This window comes from Grampus griseus (genome assembly GCF_964374135.1).
Source record: "Grampus griseus genome assembly, chromosome: 19".
Classification (NCBI taxonomy): Eukaryota; Metazoa; Chordata; class Mammalia; order Artiodactyla; family Delphinidae; genus Grampus; species Grampus griseus.
In genome coordinates, this window is record NC_139013.1 from 11,692,427 (window position 1) to 11,713,165 (window position 20,739).

The window sequence follows — 20,739 nt, forward strand, 5'->3', positions numbered from 1 at the left end:
CCCTTCTGACCTGCAGAGTTTCCACTGAAAAATCAGCTGATAACCTTATGGGGATTCCTTTGTATGTTATTTTTTGTTTTTCCCTTGCTGCTTTGAATATTTTTTCTTTGAATTTAATTTTTGTTAGTTTGATTAATATGTATCTTGGTGTGTTTCTCCTAGGGTTTATCCTGTATGGGACTCTCTGTGCTTCCTGGACTTGGGTGACTATTACCTTTCCCATGTTAGGGAACTTTTCCACTATAATCTCTTCAAATATTTTCTCAGACCCTTTCTTTTACTCTTCTTTGTCTGGGACCCCTGTAATTCGAATGTTGGTGCATTTAGTGTTGTCCCACAGGTCTCTGAGATTGTCCTCAATTCTTTTCATTCTTTTTTCTTTATTCTGCTCCTCGGCAGTTACCTCCACCGTTTTGTCTTCCAGCTCACTTATTCGTTCTTCTGCCTCCGTTATTCTGTTATTGATTCCTTCTAGTGTATTTTTCATTTCAGTTATTGTGTTGTTCATCTCTGTTTGTTCTTTAGTTCTTCTAGATCTTTGTTAAACATTTCTTGTATTTTCTCAATCCATGCTTCCATTCTATTTCCGACATTCTGGATCATCTTTATTATCATTACTCTGAATTCTTTTTCAGGTAGATTGCCTATTTCCTCTTCATTTATTTGGTCTTGTAGGTTTTTACCTTGCTCCTTCATCTGTGACGTATTTTTTTGCCATCTCTTTTTTTTTTTTTAATGAGTGGGGTTGTGTTCTTCTCTTACTGGTTGCTTGGCCTGAGGCTTCCAACACTGGAGTTTGTAGGCTGTTGGGGAGAGCTGGGTCTTGGTGCTGAGATGAGGACCTCCATGAAACCTCACTCTGATGAATATTTCCTGGGCTCTGAGGTTCTCTGTTAGTCCAGGGCTTCTGACAGGGAGCTCCCACCACAGGAGCTTCAGCCCGACCCCCAGCTTGTGAACCAAGATCCTGCAAGCCACGGGGTGGGGTGGGGTTGGCAAAAAAAAAAAAAAGAGAGAGAGAACAATAGCAAAGTACAAAATAAAATTAGACTAGGAAAATAACAGATATGTTAGAAAGAATATAAAAATAAAAATGTAGAAATATAGATGAATCAACAACCAGAAGGTGCAACAGTACCACAATAGTAAAAAAAGAGGAGGAGGGAAAAGAAAAAAAGAAAAAACAAAGGGGGAAAAGGCCTTGGCTGTGGAGGGCGGGACCTAAGCAAGGGTGAGGTTTGGGCAGTGGGCATGGCCTATGCTTAGGACCCATAGGGCTGGAAAAGGCCCTGGGGGCTGTGGGGGGTGGGGCTTAGTCTTAACAGAACAGAAGGGGCCCAGGCGTGCCCCCCACCCCTGGGCTTGAGTGGGTGGGGCAATCACCCTCGGCTCCTCTCCTGCTCCTCCCAGAGGGCCCCTCCTGCCTGCCTCTCCTGATGTCCCCCGTCTCCCTCCTATGCCCCCAAGGACCCACGTGGCCTGAAGAGGGGTCTGGAGGGCAGGGGATACGCCTGCGAACTCAGCAGGCTCCCCAGGGCCCAAGTGGGCGGGGCAAACGGCCTCTGCTCCTCTCCCGCTCTTCCCGGAGAGTCCCTCCCACCTGCCTCTCCTGATCTCCCCGGCCTCAGGGGTGCCGATCTTGTCTGGCCTTCACTTCTCCTCCCCCCTCGGTCCCCCTACATCCTACCAGTTCACTCTGGGGTTCCTCCAGTCTCCTTGGGGGTCAGAGTTCCCCACCAGGGGCCGGCAGGCGCCCTAGTTGTGGGGGGATGCTAACTCTGCTAACTTCAGTACTGGAAGCAGTATTTCCAGCAGAGGTGTTGAGGGCCTGGGTTGTTTAGGTGTATGGGAATGGAGAGAATGACATAACTGAGAGATGTTAAACAAGGAATCAACAGGCTTCGACGATGTATTGAATCTAGAAAACGAAAGAGCAAGGGCCGAGGAAGCATGGCGTCACTGAGAAGAAAGAGTGACCTGTGGGGGAAAAGCCAGTTCAGATGGGGAGCAATTTCAGAAGGTATTTGGGTGTGTCATGAGTTCTGGGAAGTAGACGGGCTAGAGATATAGATGAAGGAGCCCCCTGCAGAGAGGTCATGGAAGCTGTGGAAAGAGGGTGGTGTGGAGCGAGACAAGCAGGTCTGAGTAGGAAATCTGAGGTCGGGGTGCAATGCACAGGTGGGGCTGGTAGGAGGAGAGTGTCCAGAAGGAAGAAGTTGTGTGTGGTCTCAGATGTGGTAAAAGTGAGCAATGTGAGGACAGTGAAAGTACCTTTGAATTGGCCAAGAGATGGGTGCTGATTTTCTGCTGCTTCCTGTGGTCTTGGGAAGGGAGCCAGCACTGCAGAGGGCCAGGAGAAACCAGGGCATGAGGAAGGAGAAAGACAGCACACGTTTCAGTTGCTTGGAAGTGAAGGAAATGAGATAACAGGCTAATTAAGGAATGAAGGTTACCCAGGTTAGAAGAGCTCTGACCCTCTGAGGGGCAGAAAGAAAGGAACAGCGTACAAGGAAGAGAGGGTGCTAGAGAGATTTCTATACCCCTGAAGCCGTGGAGACTGTTGGAGTGAAAGCTGTATCGCTGCATCTGACTCACTGGAGCCACCTGCGTGGGAAGTGTGATTTGTCCCTAGTAAAGAGGCCAGGAGATCTTCTACTCATGAAGTCATCTTCTGTCCCAGAGGAAGACAGGCAGTTTCTCCCAGGCAGGTTGGAGCTGTGGCTTGTTGCTCTGGATAGACTCACTTTGTTAGCAGGTGTGCAAATGAATTGAGCGAATTCTCTGATCACTGGATCAGATACCATGTGGACTTAGAAATAGGCTCACGCTGACTCCCTATTAAGCAATTCCTGTTTCTTCTGCCTGTAAAGAAGACATTGTAGAAAATAGTACCAACTGTGAGGCAGCATGTTGATGCCTGATATATAATTTTTATTATAAATATAGAGCAAATTATACAAATAATTCAGAAGCGGCCTTAGCCAGGCAAAATTAAATTACACAGAATAGCGTGGATAAGGGGAGGTATATACAGTCTGTGTCAGGGTTAAAAAACCCTGAAAGAGGTACCTGAGTACAGAGAACTCCCAACCAACCCTCTTTGAGGGGGCCAGTTCCACACAGCATTAGATCAAGTAATGAATATGGAATAAAACCTTTCTCTCAACAGCCTCAAGGAGGTTCCATCCATGCAGAAGGAGGCTGGGTGGGAAGTAGACGTGCCTCTCCTTCTCCTGCCCGTCCTTTCTGTGCTGACACATTGGGTCTCATAGACCCCATGGGAGAAAACAAATTTCAGAGGCTTTCACGAAGCCCAGAGCTGAGCTATAATCCTCCCCTTGTGTCCTAAGGAGCATCAGCACCAGTGCAGCTTTCTAGGTTGTAAACGAGGCCAGCTGCGTGGGTGGTTGTGTCCCCTTCAGGTGCTCCTGCTTCTTAAGAACAAAACACACCTTAGCAGAGGCCAAGGTTTCCTGAGAAGGTGAGTGGGGTGGATGGAACGTACACAGGCAGAAACGTGGAATAGAATTGTGCTGATGGTTGGTGTGAGGTGCCTAGAAACTGAGCGAGATCCCTTTCTGGCCATGAATGTAGAAAACTGCTTCTTCCTATCTTCTTTTTGGAGCCCCTGACATAAAAGACTTGAGGAGCTCCTGGCCAGAGGGACTTGAGGGGTTTTGGTGGCTTCTTTCACCTAAGGCAGTCAGATTGGCTTACACAGCAAATTAAGTAAACATAACCCCTTTCACATAAACAAACAATTACAAAAATTTAAATGGCGAATGTCTCAGAAGGAAGGAAAAAACCCAATACCCCAAATTGTACATTCTTTAACCATTATTTAAATAATCTCTGCAGGGTAGCTTTCTGATTCCTTTCCCAAATCCCAGCAGATTGTCTCTGTTAAGAGCTGATTGTCCTCTAAAGCGATAATCCCTCCATCTCTGAGCATTGCCTTTAATGAAGCCCATAAAGTTATTAAAACAGTATGTGCATTTTTTGCAATTTCCATTAGGATTCACTTATGGACTTTGAGAAGTTGTTTTCTAGTTGCTTCTAGTAGTTTCTCTGAAGACAGGCTTTCAAAGGTTTAGGTGGTATTCTAGCTAAGTAGTAAGTTGTTTAGCCCTGGTCCTGCAGGTAGACAACCCTGAAAGTGGACAAAGGTATAGAATTTCCCAGTTCAGAATTGGTTATGTATGTGTTTTCCTGTGAATGGTGGGTTCACACCGGGCTTCAGAGAGCAGGAGAAGTTTTTCCTTTTCCTCTCCTTTTCTGGCACATGCATTTCAGTGGATCAAGGACATAATTTTCCAGGTTATGGCAAATTCAAGTTAAACTCCAATATGAAAGGACTGGGGTGGGAAGGAATGAGCAAGTTTAAAACCAGTTTAGGTCAGGAAATGGGGAGGCGTGGAGGTTCTGGCAACTCTCTCCCAAGGTCTGCTTTGCCAAAGTTCAATGACAAGGAAGGTTGGGTTTCCTACAGACCTCCTCCTGGATGTACCTTTTCATCTACTGACACTGAAGGAAGGAACTGTGACTAGGCAGCCTGGAGGAGCCTCATTAGGGATGAAAGGAGGGGAAAGACACTATTCACATTTTCCCCGGAGGGCAAAGGGATCTAGGGATGGGGACGAGAAGCTTGGAATAAGTGCAGTGAGCAGGACTGGTTGCATTACTTATTTTTCACTTCTGAATAAACTGTTTCTGTGGCTGTTGGGGATGGGAGGCTGAAGTTGGTTTCTTTGATTCCTGGGCATTGAAGTTCAGGGCAGAATATGTAACTTCGTCAATCTGAAAGGAATGAACAGCAGTCAATTAAATCAGTGTCGTAGGCCAGGCCCTCACCTTGTCCAGTGTGATTCAGCACCCCATGCTTTCACCACTTTGAAACTTTTAGTTCAGAGAAGGGCTTTTATTACCCATTTTCTCTGCTTACTAACATCTTATTGAATGTTCATTAGAAGAGATAGATTATGGAATGCTACAATGGAATATGATGATACAACAATGAGAATAAATGAACGACAAAGGCACACAACAATATGAATGAATCTCACAAGACAATTTTGAATCAAAGAAGCCAGACACATGTATACACTGTATTTTTCATTTATATAAGTGCATAACCAGGTAAAACTAACCTAATGCACTGGAAATAAGGATAGTCATTACTCTTTGGAGGGAAGTAACTGGAGCGTTTTGTGTGTGTGTTTGTTGGGGGGGTTGATTTTTTTTAAATGATTTGGGTGCTGTTTACATAGGTATGTAGAAACTTAAACATTGTTAAAATATACTTATGATTGAAGCATTTTTCAATATCAATGTATATTCTATTGAAGGTTAAGATGAGAAAAATTCAGTACAATTATCAGAAAGTAAAGGAACTAAGACCTCAGATCTATTAGATTGGAAATTATCATTTGATAGTAAGAGCAGGGTCAGATTGGAGGCAGAAGAGGGAGGATGATCTAGTGCCTTCCTTGAGCTGGGCATTGTGTCAGGTGCTTTACCTTTGTTATGTCATTTAATTCCTTGAACTTCTCTTTGAAGGAGGCAGCATGTCCATTTTACACGTGAAAAAGCCGGGAATCAAAGAGGTTAAGTTACCAGCCCAAGGTCCCAGCCAGGATTCAAGTTCACATCTTGCAATGAGGTAGACTGGTGGGGGTAATACTTCTTTGTCTGTTGCTGAAGTGAGGAACTTTGACCCAAACTTGATCTCACTTTTGTATGTTCAAGAATAACCCATTCTACATAGAGATATTTCCATGAGAAAAGGAGCCAGTGAAACTGGCTGTGCTTACCTTGTTAGGTGAATTGTCAGAGTGGCCCTGACCTAGGGAAACAAAGGAGAGTTATCAACCCATGAAAATGCAGAGCTGACTTATGGCCTCAGAACGTGGTGTTCCGAAGCTGTTGTGCTTCTAGCTGAAGGAGGGGGCAGGTGGTGAGAGGGTGGGGTGGGGGGGTGGCCCATGATTAAGACTTAAGGAATTCGCTTCCCTCAGTCTGAGGTCCAGACCCCAGGGCATTAGACCAAGGAGAGGTGGGGAGAGGCCTCAGTGCACTTCCGAAGATTTCTTCCAGTTCACAAGGCATGAGTTTTGCCCAGGTGTGTGTCTCAGCAGCAGGCTTCAGCGGCAAGGAGGGGTATTGAGGCCCACAGTACCCAGAGCACCAAAGGCAGGGAAAGTCTCACCAAAGGAGATGCCTGCATCCGTAATAGAGGCAGGAGGGGGAAGGAGGTAGGATGAGGAAAAGGCTCCTGGAAACATGTCCATCTCATGGCCTGCTTGGCTTGCCTGGCCTAGGAGGGGCGAGTGTCTCTCCCCCAGCTGTGTCTCAGGGGAATCTTACATGGCTAGGAAGGGCGTGAGGACCTATGCCAGTTTAAGCTTGGGAAACTGAGATCCCCTCTAATAATTCAGAAGGTAGGGATTCACTTGGAAATCCGGGATTCCCTGGTAGGGCAGGGTGTATAGTAGAACATACGAGCTCTCACTAGGTGAGCAGGTTTACTTACTCTGGTTGTGGTCTGAGGATTTGTGCTCTGTGAGATCGCGCTGGTCACTTGCCCTAAATAAATATCAGGCACTGTGACTGCTGTTCCCAGGCACAGGACCTTTGCTCCTTGAATTAGGAAGGACCCTGTCAGCATGACTCCTTGGGGCTCCTCAGTGTTCATTTATACCTTGGTTGGTCCTCTTTCCTCTGAGGACCTCCTCCTTCAATCTACCCATCATCCCTTCTGGTGTTTACTCCTCTCCTGCTTACTGGCTGTTCACATTTGGGGCCATTCATGCCAACTGCTTCTGAGCTTATTTCTACCCTGACACCTTTCCCCTTTTGTAGGTAGATGCTGTTTCTTTGTCACTTTATTTATTGCCCAGGAGGCCTTTGGTTGTTTCTGCTTTTCTTAGGTTCTCTTCCTGTCCTGTCCCTCCCTCCTCCTGCTACTGTTGTCGACAGAGCGCAGGACCCCCTTCCTCCTGCTTCTTTCATTTCCTCATTAGTTTTCCTTCTTGGACCTTGGCTTCCCTGACTGGGGACAGAGGAACATAATTGGTTCTGCCCCCTCTAAACCAGGTGGGGATGGGAATAACTATGTCCAAGAGAGAGTAGGGCACAGGAAGCATGAAGACCAGGGAAGAAGAGACCCACAGGAATTAATGCCAAGAAGAAAGATTTTAGGAAGCATGAGGAGCAGATCCAGGTCCAGAGACAGAGATGAAGTCTCCTTCCCTCTCCCGAGCATGACGATTAGCCTCAGAGAAAGCAGAACAAGAGGAAAGGCATCATACCCTTCAGTCTATCTCATATACGGGAAATACACCAGAGGTTCAATCAGGGCTATGCCAGCCAGGACTCCAATCACGATGCAGGCAATAGCACCACCTGAGAGGCCAGTTGAATCAACTGTCATCGAAAGAAAAACGAAGAGTCAATGAAGGTGACATTATTTTACAGTGGGGGGTGCTCTGGGAAATAACTCTCAATATGAAATAGTCTCGACTTGTTCCTTCAAGGAATAAAATTTCTGTGGAAGGTTGCTGTGAGGTGACTAGCCGACTATATTTTTGTAATTTTTTCCTCTCTGACTGTATTTCTAGGTTGGTGGTTGGACATGCCTCAATTCCAGTGTGGCCTTTCTGCACTCAGATATTTTTGAAGGCTTTGGAAATGGAAGAAGCACTGATGGTTATTTTTCTATGTTTATAGCTTCCCATCTTTTCATGATTACATTTTTCTCTGGGTGTGGCCCAGGTGTGGCCACCATGAATATGTGCCTGTTAGGTGTCTTGGTGGGGATTTATTGATGGAAGGCCCTCTGAATTCACTGCCCCTCTGCACAGAGACCACCCTTCACACAGGTTCCCAGCAGGAATATGAAATCAATCCCAGTTCTGCAAGAAATGATTTTTTTGTGTTGGGTGACTTTAGTTCAAGGACTCCTCACCAGATTTGCAGACACTCTCTTAGAACTGCACTGCAGCCTAAAACTTCCTCCTTCCCTTTCTCCTTCCCAGGGATCCAATATGCATCATGGTCTGAGGACCCTCCCAGGCTCCTCCCACTCCTGCCCCACTTTCCTTCACAGGCATTTTTCCCAATGAATGTCTTGTATGTCTAATCCCATCTGGGCTGCATCTCACAGGATGAAAACTAACATACTAGATGTGAAACTTTGCACTCAACTCCTTTTTTTCTCTCTTCCATATTTACTCAGTAACATGTTCCTATGGGTCTTTTGTGTTATACCTTCCTTCCCCAAATATATAATACCTTTTGCCTCTTTGTTGTTTTTTTTTTTTTTTTGCGGTACGTGGGCCTCTCACCGTTGTGGCCTCTCCCGCTGCAGAGCAAGGCTCCAGATGCACAGGCTCAGAGGCCATGGCTCACAGGCCTAGCTGCTCCGCGGCATGTGGGATCCTCCCGGACCGGGGCGCAAACCCACGTCCCCTGCATCGGCAGGCGGACTCTCAACCACTGCGCCACCAGGGAAGCCCTCTTTGTTCTTTTTTATTTCAGTTCCCCTCACCATTCAACTCAAAACTGAAAATTAATGCTAATGTTAGCTATTGTTATGATGTACTTACTATGTGCCAGATTCTGTGCTATATATAATGTTTCCCATATATCTCATTTAATTCATATAATAACCCTGTCAGATAGACATTATTTCCATTTTACAGATGGAAAATCTGAGGCTTCCAGTAGTGAAAAACCCAAAGTCATATGGCTAATAAGAGGTGGATCTAGAGTTAGGTAGTCCTTGAATCGGAGTACCCGATTTCACATAACCTACTGATAATAGTAGTAATTATAGCAGCTAACATTTTTGGAAAAATTTTCCTTTGTGCGTATTTTGCTATGGGCTTAATTGAATATTACATTAAATCTGAAACAAAACCATGAAGCAGGTACTTTTATTACAATTTTCAGCTGAGGAATCTGAGGCTCAGAGAAGTCAAGAATCCTGTGCAAGAATTTGTAATTGTAAATGCTTACATTAAAAAAGTAGATCTCAAGTCAGCAACCTAAATTTACAACTTAAGGGACACGAAAAACAAAACAAGGGAAAAAAAAGCATACCAAAGCTAGCAGAATGAAGGAAACAATAGCAATTAGAATGGAGATAAATAAGTTAGAGAATGGAAAAACAGTAGAGAGAATCAATAAAACCAATATTTGGTTCTTCAAAAATATTAACAAAATTGACAAATCTTTAACTAGATTGACTAAGAAAAGAAGATTCAAATTACTAAAATCAGAAATGAATGTGGGAACATTACTACCAATTCTACAAAATATGAGCACTATGAATAATCATTTGGCAACAAATTGGATAACTTCTACAAAATGGACAAATTCCTAGAAACATGAAAGCTGCCAAGATGAAATCACAAAGAAATAGAGACTATGAATAGACATAAAGTAAGGAGGTTAAACCAATAAAAAACACTTGACAAAAATCCACTAACCTTTCATGATGAAAACACTCAAACTAGGAAAAGAAGGAAACCACCTCAACATAATAAAGGACATATATAAAAAACCCACAGCTAACATCATCCTGAATGGTGAAAGATTGAAAGTTCTTCCTCTAAGGTCAGGAACAAGACAACAATGCCTGTTTTTTCCACTTCTATTCAAAATAGTATTGGATGTATTAGCCAGAGCAATTAGGCAAGAAAAAGAAATAAAGGACATCCAAATTGGAAAAGAAGAGTAAAATTATCTCTGTTTGCAGATAACATGACCTTATATGTAGAAAACCATAAAGATCCCCAAGAAAACTGTTAGAACTAATAAACAAATTAATCAAAGCTGGAGAATACTAAATCAACTTGTAAAAATCAGTTGTTTCAGGACTTCCCTGGTGGCACAGTGGTTAAGAATCCTTCTGCCAATGCAGGGGACATGGGTTCAATCCCTGGTCCGGGAAGATCCCACATGCTGCAGAGCACCTAAGCCCATGCACCACAACTACTCATCCTGTGCTTTAGAGCCCGCAAGCCACAACTACTGTGCCTGCGTGCCACAACTACTGAAGCCCACGCACATAGAGCCCGTGTTCCGCAACAAGAGAAGCCACCGCAATGAGAAGCCCGTGCACCACAATGAAGACTAGCCCCTGCTCGCCGCAACTAGAGAAAGCCCACGCACAGCAACGAAGGCCCAATGCAGCCAAAAACAAAAATAAATAAATACTATTAAAAAAATCAGTTGTTTCTATACACAAACAATGAAACATTCAAAAAGGAAATTAAGAAAATTTTATTTACAATACTATCAAAAATAATGAAATATTCAGGAATTAACCAGGGAGGTGAAAGACTTATACACTGAGAAACTATAAATAAACACTGCTGAAAGAAATTAAAGAAGACATAAATAAATGGAAAGACATTCCATGTCCATGGATTGGAAGACTTAACATGGTTAAGATGACAGTACTACCCAAAGTGATCTAAGATTCATCGCAATCCCTATCAAAATTCCCCAATGACTTTTTTTTTTTTTGCTGAAATGGAAAATCAGCCCTAAAATTCATATGGCATTTCAGGAGACCCCTAAAAGCCAAAAAAATCTGGAAAAAGAAGAACAGAGTTGGAGGACTCGCATTTCCTGATTTCAGAATTTGTTACAAAGCTACAGTAATCAAAAGTGTGGTATTACAGGGCTTCCCTGCTGGCGCAGTGGTTGAGAGTCCGCCTGCAGATGCAGGGGACGCGGGTTCGTGCCCTGGTCCAGGAAGATCCCACATGCCGCGGAGCGGCTGGGCCCATGGGCCATGGCCGCTGAGCCTGCGCGTCCGGAGCCTGTGCTTCGCAACGGGAGAGGCCACAACGGTGAGAGGCCCTTGTACCGCAAAACAGTGAGAGACCCGTGTCAGCCGCTGTTGCCTCCTAGACTTGGCTCAAGGCTGGGCCTGCCCAGATTTGCCTGGGACAGGAAGTCATGGCCAGCCTGATATCCAGAGGTGAGAGTCCATGTACCTGGACCTGAGAGGGAAGGGTGTGGTCTGGCCTCCGGCAGTGGAGATTCAGTCAGGCTGCCTGGGGCACATAGGAACAGAGGCTACTCACAGATGACGTTCAGGGTGAATGGGTCACTGCGGCTGACACTCACTGGGTTCCGAGCTTCACACATATAGGGTCCTGTGTCATTCCTCGTGACATGGAATAAAGTGAGAGTCCTGTTGTCCTCAGACAGTTCCAGCCTGGTGCTGTTGGGGAGGCTCTGCTTGTTGACCCACCACGTGTGGGAGGTGTCCTGAGTCTCCGTCCCACATGTTAACACTACAGTGTCCTGCTCCATGGGGTGGGAGTTGTTGCTGGTGATGACTGGGGTGGGCAACACCGCTGTGAAGACAACAGAGAGAACATGGCCCCTTTTATACCTTGATTCCTCCAATAGCATCTTCAATCAGAGTTGGCATTTCTCACCTTTGAGCCAAACTGAGTCCTTAAAGAATAAGGCAGGTCTTTGTATCACAAGACAAATGCATGAACATCTGAACTCAGAGAGTATAAGGCCACCTGCTCTATGTCTGAGAGAAAGCACAGACTTCCTCAAGTGTCTGTCATGTATCAAGGTTTGATAGCAGTAACATAGGCCTGGAAATCAGAGACCGCTTGCTCCCTCATTTAGTTTTTTGTTTGTTTGTTTGTTTGTTTTTGTGGTACGCGGGCCCCTCACTGTTGTGGTCTCTCCCGTTGCGGAGCACAGGCTCCGGACGCGCAGGCTCAGCGGCCATGGCTCACGGGCCCAGCCGCTCCGCGGCATGTGGGACCTTCCCGGACCAGGGCACGAACCCGCGTCCCCTGCATCGGCAGGCGGACTCTCAACCACTGTACCACCAGGGAAGCCCCCTCATTTAGTATTTTACTGACCAGGTGACTACCTGACTGACCTTGAGGTGTTCACCTGGAACGTGCAGGTCCTGAGACCCTCAAGCTGCACAGACCTACATTGCCTGGTGGAGACGTGTTTTCACTGAGTCCTCGATTTCCAAGGTTCCCTAGAGATAGGTAATGATGGGCCATCCCATAGTCCTTAAACCCCAGGAAGACTGGGCAACATGGCCTGGAACTGGGTGTTTGAGCAGAAATAACACATGGGACGACCCAGAGCAAGCCTGGTGGTCAGTCCAGTATTCTAGCTGCAGGGCCATGAGGTGGGGCAGTTCTGCCCAGGTGTTAAAGGTGATTGACAAGACAGCGACCCCGTAAAGGCTAGGCGAGTCCAAAGAATGATTAGAAAAGAGTGAGGGGGAGGGACTTCCCTGGTGGTCCACTGGGTAAGACTCTGCGCTCCCAATGCAGAGGGCCCGGCTTCGATCCCTGGTCGGGGAACTAGATCCTGCATGTATGCCCCAACTAAGAGTTCGCATGCCACAACTAAGAAGCCCGCCTGCCACAACTTAAAGATCCTGCATGCCGCAGCTAAGACCCAGCCAAAATAAATAAATAAATAAGTATTTTAAAAAAAAAAAAGAGTGAGGGGGACATGCTGGCTGGCTTTGGCAGCAGAACCAACGTCTCTGCCCTTAGTCTTGGACAGAATTGATCGGGGAGAAGTCTGAGTCTGTTTTATAAAGAGAGGAATGATTTAAATTAGTAGAAACGTTCTGTGTTATGTTAATAACTTTAGAAGAAGAGGTCCCTGTCACCAATTTCTGTGGACAGTCAGGCAAATGGGGAGGAGGCCCACCACTGGCGTGTGGCATGTTTTCTTTTCTTTTCTTTCTACCTCAGGAAACACAGGTAGAGCTGGATCAAATTTGTCTGAGTTGGGCCAAGTCTAAGTGAAAGGACAGTGGTTTGGGCACCTCATCGTCGGAGAGCCCTATGATACAGGTACCATCATGAGGATGAATGAAACAGTCAGTAAAGCAGTCAGATGGCACAGGGTCTGTCAGCCCCACCCTGGGAAGGTCTTGGGAACCACTGAGAGGAACGGGAGGCTCCCAGAAGGACAAGAATGTGAGTCACAAATCAAAGAGGTGAAGTGAGCCACTGGGGACTGCAGAACTGTCTTTCTGCCTTTGACTTCCTGGTTGAGTCATGTAGGCCTTAGATTCACCACCTGTTACGTGGTATGTTCCACTTGTTGGCATCATGGAGGGAAAGAGCCCTGGACCAGGGCAAAGTGGGAGCTCATTCTCCCGGTGACCTGGGGAAACTGGCTCGTGTTGGAGCCTCGCAGAGGCTGCTGCTCCCACTGATTTCTGCGTCCTTTACTATTGCCAGGGAGGGTGGGTCTGGCCACAGGACGGGAACAGGGCAGTCAGCCATTTGCGGGAGTATCTGTGGAAGGCTTAAGGGTAGGGGAGCTGTGCAGAGCAGGGCCAGTCCCGGCTGGAAAGAAGGAGGAGGAAGATGAGAGACATGGAAGCAGCAGAGAGAGCAAAAAATGTCCATTTACAAGTGACTTCAAAGTGGGGGTTACAAGTGCCGTCAAAGATCAAAGATCCAAGAGCCCCACTGCTGCCCAGAGGCAGGATCCCTACAGCCCTGGAAAACCCTCCCATGGCCGAGCAGCCCCACAGTCACCGTGAGACCTGGCTCCCAACGTGCTTTAGGGGCGGGTGGTCAGAGGATGGAACATGGGTCCCATCCCTGGAGAGACAGGCAGTAGGTGTGGCCAGTACCTCCTAGGATTCTGCATCCAGATTCCAGTGCCTGAAGAGATTATAGGTCATTCACTCATTCTTATACCTTCCATCCTTCCTTCATCAAAGAAAGATTGAGAGTTTACCTGTTGGGCCCTATGCTGCTTGCAGGTGTAGGTTGGAGAGTGAGGAAACCGAGTCCTTCCCATGTTATTCCAGCGGGAGTGACACTCAGCACATTAGGAAACAAATAAATAAATGATTTCTCATCCAGTGCAAGGAGCTTGTGCATTGGCTACCTGAAGAGGGAAGGCCTGGACATTCCTGTCACTGACTGTGATCATTGATGCAGGTCATTTAGTTCTAGAGTAAGCAGGATTCATTTTCCATTTCCTTTCACTTTCCGTGCCCGAGTCTCCCTCTGAGCTGGGGATGCCCAAGAAGAAAGGATCTGAACCCACAGCTGGCTTCTGGGTCCAAAGATGTACAACAAGGCCCCCGGGATGGAGGAGAGGACGGGGCTGTTATCCTGGCATGACTCTGATTGGCCAGTCATGGTCTGTGTGACTCTGATTCAGTGAGTGTAATCCCCTTTAACTCAGTTTCTCCTCATTAAAATAGAAAAAATGGTAAACTGTCTCAGGATTGCCATGTTGCCTGTGTATTAACCTTAAATCATTAATAATTAACTGACCTAAAGCTGAGCATAGAGGAGCTGACCATAAAAACTGCATCTATTATTAGTTGCATCCACAGGAGAGGGCTCCCTGGGCTGTGCCCGGTGGTCAAGGAGCTGCCAGGAGCATCTTCTGTCCTCTGTTCCTCCCTGAGGATGCTGACCTTCCTCTGGAGTCTCCTTAGTCCCCCAGGTGGTCGGCTAATAACCTGTCTTGCTCTCCATGCTGAGTCTCAGGTGAAGGCCCAGACTCCACCCCTGCCCAAATGTGGCTCTTGGGGCTGAGCCCTGGCTGGTGACCAGCTCTGAAGCCTTGGGACTCAGGCAGCTGGGAAGTCACTGCTCCCAGTCAACCCCGTCCAGGAGCTTAAAGCCCAACAGTGGCAAATGTTCTCCGGGGTTGTTGGAGGTGGGAGCAGAGGAGCTGGGCAGGGGCTTCCCGGGGCTGAGCTTCTCTGTGGGGGTCCCAGGGGGCCCTCAGGCCAGGCCCATACTGAGTCCTACAGGGTCTCCCTCAGCGTCATGGGCACAGGGAGGGGCCCAGGGGGTTGAACTGCGGCTGATCTTCCTCTGCTGTGTTACTCCCATCAGCCTGGTCCTTCTTCCTGCACAGAATGTCTTCAGGGTCCGGATTCTGCGAAAGAATTCTGATCCTTTGAAGTTTGTCTCCACTGTGTGTGTGTCCTGCACTAAATGTTCAAACCCCAACCTGGGATGTGATACAGAGGGGGATGGAGACACAGTCCAGGCCTGTCAGTCCTCTGTGTGTGACTAGAATTCACCCCACCCAACACCCAGAGGTCAGAGAGGAATCACTCACGGTATACGCGGAGTTGTGCAGCTAGTCTTTCCGTCTGTAAATCATTCTTTATGATGAACAGGGTGTAGTATCCTGTGTCGTGCTGGGTGACATTCTGGAACAGCAGGGATCCGTTGGGGTATATTGTCTCTCGACCGCTGTGTGCAAGCCCAGTGGTGCTTGTACTAACGTCTATTCTATGTGATGCAATTAGTTGGTTGTTCTCTACCCTTTCTCCTCTGTACCAGCTGTAGCCTAGAAGATCCCCTGTCACACTGTGGACAAGTAGAAGCACATCCGTGCCTTCTGCAGCAATGACGGGCACCGATTCAATAGCGGGTTTCACAGTGCTGAGCAGCTTCCAGAAGGTTACGAGTGCGACTAGGAGGGAAGAGAGAGAAATTAATATTCTGACCTATGTGTTGGGATGGAAAAATGGGGCCCTGGGTCCTGAGCAGGGCTCTTCATCCCTCAGCCTTGGTGTGTGTTTTTGTAGTGTGTGTGTGTGTGTGTGTGTGTCTGTCTGTGTCTGTGTGTGCATGTGTGTTTGCTACTGGCTCAGGGTCAGCAGCATGACCCCCATTACTTCAGCCCCTCTGAGCTTGTTATTTCCTCTGTTTCCCCAGATGTCTTCCTGGCTCACTCCCTTGCTGCCCTCACACGCTTGTTCACACTCAGGGGCCTGTTGGGAGCTGCCCTCCCTGACACCTGCTCCGAAGACCCTCAGTCTTCACTTTCTGACCTTTCCCTGCTCCGTTTCCTTCATGACACTTGTCAGCACCTGACAGCACATTCTAGATCTCTTTGCTTGTCTGTCTTCCTCCCCATAGAGTGTGAGCTCTGGGACGGCAGGGACTTGTCTGATCCTGGTTGTAACCCAGGGCCTGGACCAGGCTCCAAATACCAGGTGAGGAAGGAATGAGTGTTCCCAGGGCCTCCACCGCCTGGTGTTTATTTGTCAATCTCTAAGGGTGGTGGGTAAGGACAGTGTTTAACTTCCTGGTTGCGTTTTTTTCTGGATTGACACCCTGACATAAATTGTTATTGTCACCAGTTTTGAAAAATTACTGCTCAGTGATGAATAATTTGGAAAATGTACAGTAATTGAGGTTTTCCTGCCCCTCACCAATTCCAGTTCATTGAGATTTTCCTGTTGCTCAGTCCCTCCCCCCACCCTCCCCTGCTCCCATGTCCTCTTCCCTCAGGTCCAGACAGAAGCCCTCTGTCCACTCTCAGAGCCCTGTCTCCCCCAGAGACCTCAGCCTGTCTCTGTTCTCCCACCCCTGCCCACACCCTGAAAACTGTCCCCTCTCACCTGCCAGCAGGAGCCCATTCCAGGGGCTGCACCCTCTGTGGGCATGGGCTAAGGGGGGCTTCATGGTGTCTGCTGTCTGCTGTGTCCCTCGCTCTGTGAGAAGAGCTTCAGCTCCCGAAATGCTCACGAGCACTGCTGTCTGATGTGTGAGCTCTGCTGTCCTTCCTCCCTCTGTGCTGGGCCTCCTCCTGGGGCAGGAGCACTTCGCTGGGTCACGTGGGCCAGGGGCGGGGTCTCTGCCCAGGGCCCTCCCTCTCCCTCCTCTCTCATTTCTGCCTGCCTTCTCTCTTCTTCCACCTTCCCTTCCTGTTTACAATTCATTTCCCTGTGAACCGCTGCTCTTTCTGCCTTTTTCAGCTTGACTCCTCAGCCTAGAAACACACACACACAATTTGCCATTGGTTGGGGGGAGCACAACCCTGGGGCTCCGTGTCCTGGGCATTCCCCACAGTTCGCAGTTGGAGTGCACAGTCAGCCTCTCCCCCACAGCCTCCCCTTCCCCTTCTGGGTTTTCCCTTTAGAGCAGGAGCCCTGCGGCTACATCTCATACCCTTGTCACAGGAATGTCACCCACACTGTGCATTGGAATCACTGTGGAACTTTATAAAGACTGTGAATGCACAGATGACCCCTTAGAAATGCTGTTTCAGCAGCTGCCCAGGTAACATGTATGCCCAGCCAGGCTGAGACCCCATAATGGGCTGGGGTAGACTCTTCCCCTCTCTTGTGCACACAGAGGGTCTGCAGATCCTGTGAAAGCACAGAGTCTGCCTCAGCAGGTGTGGGGTGGACCTGAGAGTCTGCATCGAGCTAGCTCTCGGGTGACGCTGATCATACTGGCCGTGGAGCACGGTTTCAGTAGCAAGGTCTGTCAGCACCACACAGACACCTAGAGGTCCCCAAACCAGGATATTATTTCCCTTTGTGACACGGAGGGTCTTTCCAATGTTCTCAAATGCTCTGAGAAGGTTTCCTTCTGTTCCTGCCAGAAGCCTCCAGGAAAGGATTGAGGGGCTGGAAAGGGTGCAACGTGAGTGATGTCTGGTGAGAGGGACGCTCCTTCTCTCTCCATGGGGGTCTAGCTGGGCCACAGCTTCCTGGGACACACACTGATGACCTGAAGGAATAGTAGTTCCTAAAGGTGTGAAGTGGGCCAACTCCTGGCTGGCTGGAGGAGCTGTCCATTGTGGGGAGCTTGGAGAGCTGTGGCCTAAGGTGACACTGGTGAGGGTCCTATTCTGCTGGGCTGAGGGGGGTCTGTAGCCCTTGGGGAGGCTCTAGCCTGTGGAGTAACTCTGCCGCCCTCTGGTGGACAAGGAGGGAAGTGCAGCAGTTACCGTGCCACGCTGCTCTGCATGTTTATTCAACGCCATGAACTTTTTACATGGGTTACATATCATGTGAATGCTGCATCATGTTCCAGCTCTGTGAGTCACAGTCTCTGCTGCTCCAAGAACTCCAGCCCCGTTCCTTAATGAGATGTCACCAAGCTCAGATTTCCAGGAATGTAGATGAGTCTGTGTTTGTCTCCAGTAGGTTATACTGTGTGCGTCCCTGGGAGACAGTAGTGAATGTGGCTGGAGCACTAGGTGATGGGTCTATGGGAAGAAGAGGCAGGAGCAGGGAACCAGGCTTGTCAGGAGGGGAAGGTCTGGGTCAGGGGAGCAGAGGGGGAAAGGATGGACAGTCAACTTCCCCTCTCGCTCCTGGGGCCTGGGTCAGGTGAGAAGGGAGCTGGTTCCCTCTTGTTCATCAAGAGCTGGGCCTCACGGGTGCCCTATGCCCATGGCTGAACTCTCGTGTTAAGTCCACTTTTATCCAGGGTTGTCGTTGGCGCTCTCTGTACACATAGGCTATGAATGGAGAGGCCCCTGGTCTTGAGGTGGCTTCACACACACAGTCCCACCCAGGGCCTCGGGGTAGCTCCCGCAGCGCCTGTGATCCTCTGCTTCTCCCTCCCCCATTCCTGGGGTTTCTTTCCTGTACCACCTTCTCCCTGGGACTCTGTGGACAGCCTCAGCCAGTGACCTCACCTGCTTCCGTTCTAGGCAGCTATCCCTGTGATCTCTGCCCCCTCACAATCTCTGGGCCTCACTAGTCTCTCTCATTTTTTCTGACCCCTGATCCCTGTGAGGAAAGGAGGTTGAAGCTGAGATTGGTACTCTCCAGGTTCTACACTTTTTAGACAGCTTGAAAGCCAGGAACCCTGATGTGTCAGTGGAATCATTTTTGTGTCTCCCGGTGGAAGCATTCCTCCCTTTGGAACCAAGACCTCTGGGCCAGCAGAACATAAAGTCACGGGAACAGGAAGTGTAAATTTTCCTAGTGGATCATTAGAGGAGATCATTAGAGGAGCACAGGCTCCGGACGCGCAGGCTCAGCGGCCATGGCTCACGGGCCCAGCCACTCCGTGGCATGTGGGATCCTCCCGGACCGAGGCACGAACCCGTGTCCCCTGCATCGGCAGGCGGACTCTCAACCACTGCGCCACCAGGGAAGCCCAAACCCGAATATATACCTTTTGACTCCATTCACCCATTTCACACACACCCCACTCCTCATCTCTGGCAACCACCAATCTGTTCTCTGTTTTTGAGCTTGAGGTTTTTTGATTTGTTTTAAATTCCACATATAAATGAGATTATACAGCATTCGTCTTTCTCTGACATTTCACTTAACATAATCTCCTCAAGGTCCATACATGTTTGTAGTAAATGGCAAGATTTCATGTTTTTAATGGCTGAATAATATTCCGTTATATATATGTACACCACATTATCTTCATCCATTCACCCGTAGATGGACACTTAGATTCGTTTCATATCTTGACTAATGTAAATAATGCTGCAATAACATGAGGGTTCATAAATCTTTTCAAGTTAGTGTTTTCATTTTCTTCAGCTGAATTCCCAGAAGTGGAATTGCTAGGTCACATGGTAGTTCTATTTTTAACTTTCTGAGTAACCTCCATTCTGTCTTCCCTAGTGGCTGCACCAATTTATGCAATTTACATTCCCACCAACAGTGCACAAGGGTTTCCTGTTCTCCACACCCTCACCAACACTCGTTATTTCTTGTCTTTTGGATAACAGCCATTCTAACAGCTGTGAGGTAATAGCTCATGCGGTTTTGATCTGCATTTCCCTGATGATTAGTGGTGTTGAGCACTGTTTCCTGTACCTGTTGGCCATCTGTATGTCTTCTTTGGAAAAACGCTTACTCAGATCCTCTGCCCATTTTTAATCAGATCGTTTGGTTATGTGCTATTGAGTTGTCTCAGTTCTTTAAACATTTGGGGTATTTACCCCGTATCAGATATATGATCTGCAAATCTTATCTCCCACTCAGTAGGTTGCCTTTTCATTTTGTTGATGGTTTGTTTCCTATACTGCGCAGAAGCCTTTTAGTTTGATGTAGTCCTACTTGTTGATTTTTGCTTTTCTTGCCTTTGCTTGTGGTGTCAAATCCGAAAACTCATCACCAAGAGCAATGTCAAGGAACTTACTGCCTATGTTTATCTTCTAGGATTTTTACGGTTTCAGGTCTTACATTCAAGTCTTTCATCCATTCTGAGTTAATTTTGCTTTATGGTGTAAGATAGTCATCCAGTTTTACTCTTTTGCATGTGGCTGTCCAGTGGCAGGATGGGACGGAAAGTTCCAACCCTCTAATCACTCCTTTGGGTCCACTAGCCACCAGCCCTCATCTTTAGATGCAGTCCAGTAGAGACCTCATTAACATAACAAAAGACACCTTCGCGGCTCTAAGCACTTAGGAAATTCCAAGGGTTTTAAGGAGCTCTGTGTCAGAAATGGGGACGAAGACCAAATGTGTGCTTCTGATTATAAACCACAATATCACACCTTCCCCACATTCTTCAATTCCTTGATGGTACTAATCTCTGCAGTCCCTCCAGGAATGTAGTATTGCTTTTGATTTATTTTCCTAGGTCGAGGCAGTTCTAGTGGCTTCCATTTGGCCTATCCCCCCAAAATAGCCCTCACTCCACAGGTCAGGGAACCAATGTGGGGATTCTTCCAGTTGCTGAATATATCTACTCCAATTATGCATTTCAAAACTGGGGAAATAGCCACAGGATGAGTTCAGGGACCCAGTGGGCCCTTGTGAGATGGACTGGAGCTAAAACTCCATTGCTTGTCTGATTTCCATACGGTCCTACTCTGACTGGTGGGCTACGGTGACATTTTGGGTCACCTGCAATTAGTGTCAGTTCAGAGCCTGTGTCCATCAATCCCCCCAAAAGTCTGATTATGTCTTTTTCCCTGATGTATGGTCACTCTGGTAAAAGGTCAAAGGTCACTTTG

The 20,739-nt window shown here is 47.6% G+C and overlaps 1 protein-coding gene across 2 annotated transcripts; it reads right to left on the reverse strand.

Moving 5' to 3' along the window:
* Window positions 1-2,921: 2,921 nt before the first annotated feature.
* On the reverse strand, window positions 2,922-16,571 carry LOC309837411 (cell adhesion molecule CEACAM7-like). Of its 2 annotated transcripts, none has more exons than XM_082677886.1 (6): window positions 16,415-16,571; window positions 15,121-15,480; window positions 11,097-11,372; window positions 7,308-7,422; window positions 5,811-5,837; window positions 2,922-4,797 (listed from the first exon to the last, which is right to left on the reverse strand). In XM_082677886.1, exons 1-4 carry the CDS (start codon window positions 16,476-16,478, stop codon window positions 7,316-7,318), a joined length of 807 nt encoding a protein of 268 aa, XP_082534012.1. In that variant the 5' UTR covers window positions 16,479-16,571; the 3' UTR covers window positions 2,922-4,797; window positions 5,811-5,837; window positions 7,308-7,315. The 2 variants fall into 2 exon arrangements, with proteins under 2 accessions (XP_082534012.1, XP_082534011.1); XM_082677885.1 differs by having other exon boundaries at window positions 5,811-5,842.
* Between the last annotated feature and the right edge of the window lie 4,168 nt (window positions 16,572-20,739).